This window comes from Tachysurus vachellii, chromosome 15 (assembly GCF_030014155.1).
Source record: "Tachysurus vachellii isolate PV-2020 chromosome 15, HZAU_Pvac_v1, whole genome shotgun sequence".
NCBI classification, from domain to species: Eukaryota; Metazoa; Chordata; class Actinopteri; order Siluriformes; family Bagridae; genus Tachysurus; species Tachysurus vachellii.
The window spans coordinates 5,971,129-5,981,887 of record NC_083474.1 but is presented as its reverse complement, the minus strand read 5'-3'; the positions used below and the strand labels follow the sequence as shown (position 1 = coordinate 5,981,887).

Below are 10,759 nucleotides of genomic sequence, written 5' to 3'. Positions count from 1 at the left end.
ATTTCTATCTAACGTAACACCAGAACATTCACCACTATGACTCGGCATTCAGTGAATAAGACTTAAAGAATGTCTCTACTTGTCCAGGTTTGTCAGGTTCTTGTCTTTTTGTACCAATCCCTTAAGTACTCAATTAGTTTTTTTTCCCCCCCTTACAAGTAAAAATGCAAATCACCACTATGCAAAGACTGTGACTCATTTGTTTATTGCCTTCATCGATTCATACTACACCGGATCCAAAAGGAGTGAAGTTCAAACTGTAGCTACATGTAGAAACCTTGGCACTCTAAACACATCAAATCTGATATTGATCAGTTTAAAACAAGCTCTAAAACGGAAAGGTCTGATCCTGTTGCCAAGAAGAAATCTCACGGTGGAACGTCTTCAGTTTCCTCTTTAAGCTTTTTTTCTTTTTTTTGGCTCCTTTTCTTTGGAAATCCAGACTCAGCCCAACCGTCACGACAAGTTTGCGTGAACAGAAGTGGCTATTGCACAACCGAAGCTCTTTCATTTCCTCTGCGGTGATAAACCCAGTCTTTCAGTCAGCCTACAGACTGTTGTCGCCTTATGACTTAAGAGCCAACACCAGTCTGATAAGCTATCTGACACGACGGGACTGTGAGAACACGGTGCTCCTCGTACAGGGAACCTCGAACGGTGCATTATGCAAAACAGCTTGACTTCTCTACGAGCCTGCTGGCAAATTTAAACCTGTTTCACATCAGTCACTTATTCATTAACAGACTTCCTCTGCTGCACTTTCTCATCAGTGTAATGACTTACAGTCAACTGTTGAACAAATTATATAGCAGCTATGGAGAAGAATGTACAACAAAACAAAAACACTTCTTAAATCCTAGAACAAACACACACTAATCAGAAACATGGGTTTTATGATCTACACTTACCTCTCGAGCTCAGGCAAAGATCTTCAGGACTGCAGGCAGCATAGAAGATTTATAAACCATGAATAAATGCTAGAACATGATGAAATGTAAGCAAAGGATTCATTCATCGATTTTAATGTCTGATAGAATTAATCCAAGGTCTACGAAAGACCTACAAGTTTTAGCTTGACATAAAATTTATTAAGACAGAAAAGGAAAAAAAAAAAAATCGAGGCAGCTGATAAATTTATATGCATGGCACGTGAGGCCGATTTCAATCAAAATATTTACTAGATTTAAATAGCATCAGTTTCATCACATTATGGTAGAAAGTCTGTTCAGACTTCCACAGAAAAATGTTAAATCAAATCATTTACACAATGTGCAGGAAATTAAGAAACCACAGAGGTTTTTTTTTTTTTTTTGATATTGCTGTCCCTGTATAAGAAAAATGCATCACAAACCTCTCAACCCTGCCCATTCATACTGCTAAACATAAAGAAAATAAATTATTCTACATTATCAGAACTGTATTTAGTTCAATGGAAGCATGACCCTGCGATGTTGCATAAGGCTTTGCAACAAGTATTTACCATCCACTGTCTCTAATCATCTCCTGTATCTCTGTAGAGGTTAAAAAACAAACTTAAAAAAAAACAAAACAAAACATCTGAGTTTAATAGTTAGACGCTACAGACAAGTTGGAGGTGAAAGAGAACATAAAACAAATCAGTACACAGAATCACATGTTAGATTAGAGCCCATTCTGTCTTTCCCAGGTTAAATACTCCTAAGTTTCCAAAATGGGAGCCTGAGATGTTTTAATGTGAGTCTATCACTTGGTTTTCTCCTCCGAGTGTTTCCTCTGCTGCTGCCGCTTGGCATAGCTTTGTGCCATGGAATTTATGATGGACAAAATGAAATAGCAGACCATGACGAGCACCACTTTCTCAAAGACCCAGGAGAGCCAGCTCTCACCCTGCACACAAGAAGCAAGCAGACGTTACTAATGAGACTGTTGTACGAGGCAATAAATGAACTCTGAGCTCGGTTACACTCGGACTTCCTCTTATAGAGTCTCGGGTAAGGTACAGAAATGTAGAGTGTGCTGAAGAATTTCGATTGAAAAATTTAGTCTGTTTAAAGAAATTATTTCTGAGTACTAAAGCAGGTTTTCTCTTAAACGCTCCTTAAATATCGAACTGGAGGCAAAATTAAAAAAAAAAGGAAAAAAGAAAAAAAAAAAAAAAGAAGAGAGAAACACGTGCGCGCGCGTGTGTGTGTGTGTGTGTGTGTGTGTGTGGTTCTTACCGCAGGTGTGCCATCCCCGGCTGGGTGATGAAGCTTAGCTCTCTGAGATTCCAGATATTCCCGGAAAGGCTTCTGTAAGGAAACTCCAACCCCGGGTATGGCCCTGTAAATGCATCCAAACACACATTAGGCCAATTCTGACTTACCGATATTAACAGGATCCTGGCTGAGATCCACTAGACTGCTGTAGAAAGTCCACTAAACATCTAAAATGTTAGCTGTGCTCTCTGGGTGAGGTGGCACAGCACACTGAAGAGAGAGATCTCCCGACACTTGCTTATATTACCGAGGTTCCTGTTAGAACTGGTCTGGAGCTATTAATCAGGAAGTGAGTCGACATTGTGTCATCAGTGACATGTAGGAAGAACCGCCCAGGTTTGAAGGAGTGACGGTCAGTGACACGTATCTAATACACTACACACAGCTTGTACAATTATAAGTGAAAAAAAAGATCATAATGACTTAAAATGAAGTCTTAAATGTAATGTTGAAATTTTAGTGTATATTAAAAGACATAGTACTTTGTGGATTTGAGAGCTGGTGTGAGTCTCATCCATCATGCAACAACAGATTAAACTGAATTAAAAAAAAATAAATAAATAAAAGATTTTTTTTTCTCTTCTCTACACTGAGATATCTACTAGGTGATACACACAATTGTGAATGACCGAGTTACACAGGATGTCTCTGAAGGAAGTGAGAAGAAAAAAAAAAACACCACCCTAACGGACTATTCTAATTTTGACTCTTTTGTGGTTACTGATACAACCCACTTCTAGCTTTCTATCTTATTCTCCTCCGCAAACTGAAGCCGAGCCTCACAATCAGACTGTTTCACATTAACTCATCAGAGTAACTGGTCTATAGGAACATTGTAAGCTTTGCGAGTGATGATTCAGACTACAGCTCAAAACCAGAGAGAAATGAACGGCATGCAAAAAAAATAAAATAAAAAAAATACCTTCTACACAAAAGAATACCACAAAATGGTTCGAGTTTGGCGAACTCCCTTTTGCCAAGTTCTCATCTTGCTGTCCTGATAATTTGCTAAGTGTTGTCCTAATTATTAGAATGACTTTCCTCAGACAAATGAGCCAGTCTTTAATCATCATGAGAACCAAAACTCCCGTAGGGTAGAGATTAAACAAAATTGTGTTAAATCAACACATGATTCAACGGTGCTTTTTTTTTGTAACCATTTCCACATTGCGTACTTTATGTAGAGAAGCATTATGACAAATTATGGATTGCTGAAATCTCATAGAAAGTTATGGTGAACAAAGGGATTGAGTGAAAGAGCACTAAATATTCCACACACACCTTTTTGCGAGCTGGGTGTAATACTTTAGAAATGTGTCATTGTATTGCAAGTCGTTATTTTTTTAAGCTTATAAGTGTGTATCGTTCGCGCTGACGGACCTGAATGCTACCGACACGAGTCACGACCACGTGCACCGATGCCAGCTCTTTCTTCATGTGCTTCTACATGATCATGAGGCAAAATATATTTCCATATTAACCTAGAAAAAGTAAAATAATTGTAAAAATCTAATCTTTTTTTTGTACATGATCCTTCTTGTGTCTGGATTTGAACCTTACTTACAAATCTGTGATCTGAATTAAAGAGGGAGGTGGCACAAAGACAGAAAGAAAGACAGGCAGAAAGAAAAGAGACAGAAAGAAAGACAGAGAGAAAGACAAAGAAAGACAGAAAGAAAAGACAGAAAGACAGAAACCTAAAAAAAAGAGCTTGATTCTTTGTTACAATTTTTGTTGATTGAGTTCAGCTTTAATCAAATGATGAAAAAAAAAGAAAAAGAAAAAAAGAAAAAAAAAAAAAAAGAAAAAAAAAAAAAATCAGGTTCCAGGTTTATTTTTATTTTTACATTATTTCCAGATTGTCTATAATGACTTGCTCAGTATATATGTTTAATTATTTCAGTTATTACAAAACAAGCTCTTTTTTGTCACTCAGTGTTCTCTATGGCATCCTGTTGACTTATTCCTGCACTGAGGTTAAACTCAAGCACTGAAACAAAGCTGAGCAAATCATCCTGGTGTAGAAATGAGATGAGACAATGCAAAGAAAATAAGTGTAATAAGGCAACCAAACCTATAACAACTCAGGGTACACACTACACACACTACACACACGCACACACTACACACACCCACACACCCTGTGTTTATGAAAAAGGTACAAATGTAAAACTAGCACCTTAATAGTAGGACATTTCTCTTCTAAATGTAAAACAGATAATGGTGTTTCACTCAGTCTTCCTGGCCTTACTTCAACTTACAGAGGAATCTCACACACACATATACACATATATACACACACATATACATACACTATACACACCCACACACCCTGTGTTTATGAAAAGGTACAAATGTAAAACTAGCACCTTAAAAGTAGGACATTTCTGTTCTAAATGTAAAACATAATGGTTTTTCACTCAGTCTTCCTGGCCTTACTTCAACTTACAGAGGAATCTCACACACACACACACACACACACACATACATACACACACACATACATACACACACACACATATATACATACACACAAACACATACATACACACAAACACATACATACATACATACACACACATATACATACACACACACACACACACACATATACATACACACACACACACACATACATACATACATACATACATACATACATATACACACACCACTGTGTATAAACTGGTATTCATCATACTGCTGTATAACACACACACTCACACACACGTCCTAACCTTCTACATCAGGGCAGCTAAGACACATTATATATAGCGCTCATTTCAGGATGGCATAAAATGTGTCTTGTCTGATTATTGTGTCTTGTCTTATTTTGTTAGTAAAATATTTCGATCTCTTTTTGGAATATGTCAAAGCTTAATATCTCTACTATAATGTCTACAGCATTCTCAAAGAGAAAAGACTGAACAATCCCAACCCCAGCTGAAGTGCTGGACTAAGACATAATATAACAACTGTAGTTTTTTAAGAGCATTTCAAATGTTCTGTATGAAGGAGTGTACCAAGATCTAGAAGTTTCTCCATGCTTTTTAGACTTTACTGGAAGAGACTCACTGCCGTTTATTATTATTATTATTATTATTATTATTATTATTATTTATATATTGATTTCTGCTCATTCGTATGCTAATTCTGGAGAATGCTAGAACACAAAACTATTATACAATAAAAAAGAAAAGAACACATTTACACCTTTAGAAATGGTACCAAGCTGATATTCAGGATCAGAATTAGTCCAATATGAAAGAAAGAAAAAAAAAGATCAGAAGAAAATTAAAGAAAATAAAATTAAAGAAGCTTAAAAGTTCATCATGGAGAAATGAACTAAGGTCTAAAGGCTTCTTCATCCTCTTTAGACTCCATTGTAAGAGGCTCACTGCTGTTTTTTGTTTTTTTAATTATTTTTTAAATAAGTTTTCTATATTCTATTTCATCACCATTCTGCTGAAGACTGTATTAAACAAATACAATAATATTGTAGACATGTTACTATTTTAATGACATTCTTTAACATGGTTTAATCTTTGTTGTATTGTTAAGACCGATCCCTAACTTTGGGAACTCCAACATGATTCAAACTCATGGATTTCCATGATTTCACCATTTTTTCCAAGAGAACGATGAATGCGTTATTACTCACCCGATCAGGGAGACCATCTGCTCCACTATGTGCTTGCTGAACGTTATGATCACAAAGAGTTTCTATGGAAAGAGACGAGATGCACAGAGGATTTCAGACACAGTGAATCAAGAGCGTGAGTGATAAGATTCGGGTCAAACTAACATGACTGGGAAAGGAAATGCTTCAAGCTGTCTTTGTCTTCAGGAGATGCTGAAACATGCTCCCAGAAGGAGCAGTGAGATCATCGCCTGACACAAGCTTAGTGCTGCCATGATGACTCGCATGCACCTCCAGGGACGTCCATTTTCTCGTCCTATTCAAGACTCGACGTTACTCAGCACAAAACCTGCCATTCTGCTTCCAACAGTCAAACTTGAGTCATTAAATGGAAATTAGGAATAGTATCAGACCTCCTTTATGGTCAGTTGTGACCTCTGTGGTTATTAAAGCTTAAATGGACACCATTGTTCTAAAAAAAAAAAAAAAAAAAACAATGCGCTAACTACATGCAGAGTCGTATGTGTGATTTTGGAAATTAACCAAAACTTAAAAAAAGAACCAGAATAAAATATCTAAATAAACTCAGTTCACGTCAGTGTTCAGTGTACCTGAATGTGCATCTTGATAACTGCTTTTCCGATTAGTGTCGCTCCAAAGAAAGTCCAAAACGGGATCAGAAAATGGCCGCACGTAATCCCAGCCAGGTCAAACAAAGGATTTGGGATCTGAGGGAGGAAAAGTATTCAGATATCAAATATTCACGATCAGAACTGGGACAAAATGAGTGAATAATATAGTGACTCAGATATCAGAGATAAATAAACGGCGAGAATCATCCTGTAACAAACAGGAAAAAATGTAATTGGGTTTGATAAAGATTTCTTTAACATTTTTATATATATTATATTATATATATAAATATATAAATGAAATATAAATTTATATTATATATATTATATTTTGTTAAGATTTATTTGTTCTATATTTATACACCATCACATTGATTAAATTTGCAACATGAATTTTGTGTGGAAGCTCAAATTTGTGCAAATCATGTATCAAATGTATCAAAAAGATACATTTACATTATTATTATTATTTTAAACAATTTTAAAGCTTAATTTTTTTTTACTAAAGAAAAAAATAAATGTTGAAGGATGATATTCAAACTTTCAAAACAAATATTCAAAAAAGAGAAAAAAGTCTCTAACAAAAATGTTCAAAATGAAAGAATTCGTTGTACCTATTTATGAATGACTGAGTGGTGCAAGCAAATTATAGAATAAAAGGCAAAAATCTTTAATTTTTCATCGTCATTTACATCAACTGAAGGTACTTTATGATGCACAGCATTTACAGGCAAGGTCTTTAAACTTGAGCCAGTTTTAAATGATTTACAAACTCCACAATCTGCTGTTAAACCCTAAAGAATCAGTACAGTCTGTATTCTAAATTATGGATTAATACAAAAAAAGTCAAAAGCAAATTCATAATCAGTAAATTAAAGAAAATGAAAAAAGAGGGGAAATTCAGGAGCTAAACAATTTTACTTTTTCATTTCATCCATTTTAACACACACACTAAGGGAAATACACCAACTGCTGAGCTTTCATTCAAATACTGATCCTAACTAATGAACTATATTCAATTTCAGATGCATTAAATATGTATCTAGTCCATAATATTTATAAATCTCCAAGTGAAGATTTGTTTTTAAGTTAAATCATTATTAGTTAATAAACTAAAATAAAAACTAGTCTAAAGTAAAACATTTCTGCAGAACTAAATGTGCTTTATTAAAAGTCGATCACACCTGACGAGGGAGGAAATCTGTTCAAACTTTATATATAATACACAACCAGACAAAACAAAAATATGAGGGTTTCATTAAAAATAATTGAATTCAAATAATTTCCATCTTTTTATGTGTGAAATTAGATTTACAAAGTTCCAAATCAAATCAAATCATTTCTTCAACATTTTCCTACAATTTCTTTCTAATTATTTTTCAGTTCACTACACAATTAATAGTAAACATTATTCGATTCTTTTATACTTCTTGACTTGTTCCTTGATCAGGTTTTCAAATTTTCGGAATTTAATAAAAAAAAACTAAACTATGTTTTTAGTTTAAAACTAAACTATAATATTGAACTGTTGACTGGCAGCAGATTTAAATAAGAAGATGAATAAATAATAGTAAATTAAACAAACAGTTAAAATGTATGAATTCTAACCCAGTCATCTTCGCTCTTTAATATATTTAATTGTGGAAATAAAAAAATAAAAAAATCATTAATTCCTAGAATTAATAACTGGATTTCTTGGACATTTCTACTTGTAAACCAATAAAGTTCAACCATTCTGGTGCATCAAAATGCACCAGAATGGTTGTTGGATGTATTATCATTATTATTATTATTATTATTATTATACCACCACAACACACAGACACACATATATACACAAAATAAACCTTTTACTTTAGTGTAGATTTTTGACTTTTTTGAAAAGAAAACAATCCAGACCTCAGAATGTGCTGGATTTTAAAAATGTTGCTTTACCAATTATGAGGATTTGTACAGTGCTTTAATATAAAGTAAAAATCATTAATCATTCATTTATAAAGTAAAAATGTATTTATTAAAATGAATAAATCTATTTTTACTTTAAATTGCCAAAAATGTAATACACTATGTCCGATGTGTCAGATGACTGCAGTTTTATAAATCCCCTTTGACTATGACTGCAATTTTAAAAATCATCTTCTTCTTCTAATTATTATTATTATTATTATTATTATTATTATGTGAATCTAATATACAGACTAACAAAAACAGTTTTATTGAACAGATATTTTTTTAAAAATGTATTAAAATATCAATAAAAAAATAGTTTAAAAATTCGATAAATAACGATCTTTTCTTATAAATTAAGATCTACAGTTTTTTAAAGAAATTTCTGCATTATTTTGTTTTCTGCTGCTCTTTTAACTAATTACCACGGTGAGAAAAGCTGTTTTTACTCTTCAGATTAGGAGATTTGTCAACAGATTTGTGTCATAACAGTGATGAGTATTTACTTTGTAAACCTTCCTTAAACAGAACTCACACCTTCCTTAAATAGAACTCACTATCTTATCACACATTTTTTTTTCCCTGCGTTAAGTCTGACGTCACCGTAAGGCGTCACACTGCTGATGGTGCAGAAGGAAAGCGGCTGCATGGTGCATTGTGGGACTTCGAGTAAATCTCTGAATTGGGTCCGTACTGCTCGTGTGTGAACATACTAGCAGTTTGTTATTGTTTTTTTTTAACATAAAATCATATTTCTATAATATTTCAAATATATCTAAGAAAACATATCTAGCAATAAATATTAAAAAAAAAAAAAACCCAGAAATAAATTAAGCTTAGTACAAAATGTTCCATAGAAACACAATATAATCAGAGAAATCAGCTGTGCAAGGAGATACATTGCTTAAACAGCTGATAAAGTAAATTCATCCAGAACATCCTGTTTCTCTGGAAACTGTGTGTACATACAAAAAGCACACACAATCTGGCCAGTTTAATAGAAACACCTGCTCGATCATGCACTTCACAAGTTTCGACTACCTGAGCTTTTTCCTGTCTCGTTTTTGGTAAGCCGAGCTTTTCTACCTCACCGTAAACTCGGTTACTGGTTGACAAATGCCGAAAAAGCCACCAGCAGCACATCCGCCTCAAGGTTTGACATACATGTGCATTCTGAGATGCCCTTTTTGCTCACCACAGGTGTAAAGAGTGATTCTTTACATTTCCTGTAAGCTCAGATCAGTCTTATCAACCTCTCCTGATCTCGCTCATCAACAAGACGTTTCCGCCTGCACAATTGCTGCTCAATGGATGGGTTTTTTTGGTTGCGTCATTCTGTGTAAACTCTAGAGAATGTTGTGTGTAAAAAAAAAATCCCGAGAGACCAGCAGTTTCTGAATGAAGCACAATCCAACACTCTGACATTACATTAATCTTTACCCCATTTGATATGAACATTAACTGAAGCTCTTGTACGCAGGTTAACTGGCTAACCGTATGAACGTGCAACCAGTACAGGTGTTTCTAATAAAGCGGCCAGTTAGTATATACACATAAATATGTATACGCTCCCCTCAGAAAGTACTGGGACGGAAATTCCTTTTGGGTTCGAGACTGAATAATAAATATGGGCCGATATCAGAGTTTTATCTTTTATTGCCCTTTTTTTAGTATTATTTATATTTTTTATCTGATATCTATAGAGCTTTTAAAACTAGCAGGTGTCACACAACAGCATTACAACAATATATGGCTTTAATGAGCAATTTGGCCTTAATGAGCAAATCAGAAAAATTTCCCTGAGACAATATAAGGAAGAAACCTTGAGAGGAACCAAAAGGACAAAAGGAAACCCGCCCTGATCTGAGTGACACCGGAGATGAATAGAAATCATTTCTTTAGGACTAGATTTCATACCTAGATTTCTAAACCAATTTAGAATACAGGTCATTCAATTTTTACACAAGCAAACGTACAGGAACAGATAGACTTGTAAAATAAAAATGAAATAACACTAAATATATGGATGCATATATGCCCCTGCAATAACTGGATCAATCCGGACATCAACAATCTGTTGCGATCTTCTTCTGCGACGCTTTTCCAGACTCGTACCGCAGCCCTTTCAGTTGTTCGTTTCGGGGGGTTTCACTCTTTGGCGTTCTCTTCAGTGGATGAAATGCTGCTCAGTTGGGTTAAGACCTGGTGATTGATTTCTCCAGTTTCCAGAACCCTCCCATTTTTTCCACTGATGAAGTCCTTTGTTGTATTGGCAGAATGATTTGGATAATTTGTCTTGCAGC

The 10,759-nt window shown here is 34.6% G+C and overlaps 1 protein-coding gene across 2 annotated transcripts in view; it reads right to left on the bottom strand.

Moving 5' to 3' along the window:
• Positions 1-186: 186 nt before the first annotated feature.
• Positions 187-10,759, bottom strand: part of vmp1 (vacuole membrane protein 1) — a 29,286-nt gene continuing 18,713 nt past the window's right edge. For both annotated transcript variants that reach the window (XM_060887720.1, XM_060887721.1), the window contains exons 9-12: positions 6,489-6,605; positions 5,899-5,960; positions 2,199-2,301; positions 187-1,866 (exon numbers count right to left, since the gene is read on the bottom strand). In XM_060887720.1, coding sequence (XP_060743703.1) covers positions 1,723-1,866; positions 2,199-2,301; positions 5,899-5,960; positions 6,489-6,605 — 426 coding nt within the window. In that variant the 3' untranslated portion in view covers positions 187-1,722. The remainder of the gene's footprint in view (positions 1,867-2,198; positions 2,302-5,898; positions 5,961-6,488; positions 6,606-10,759) is intronic.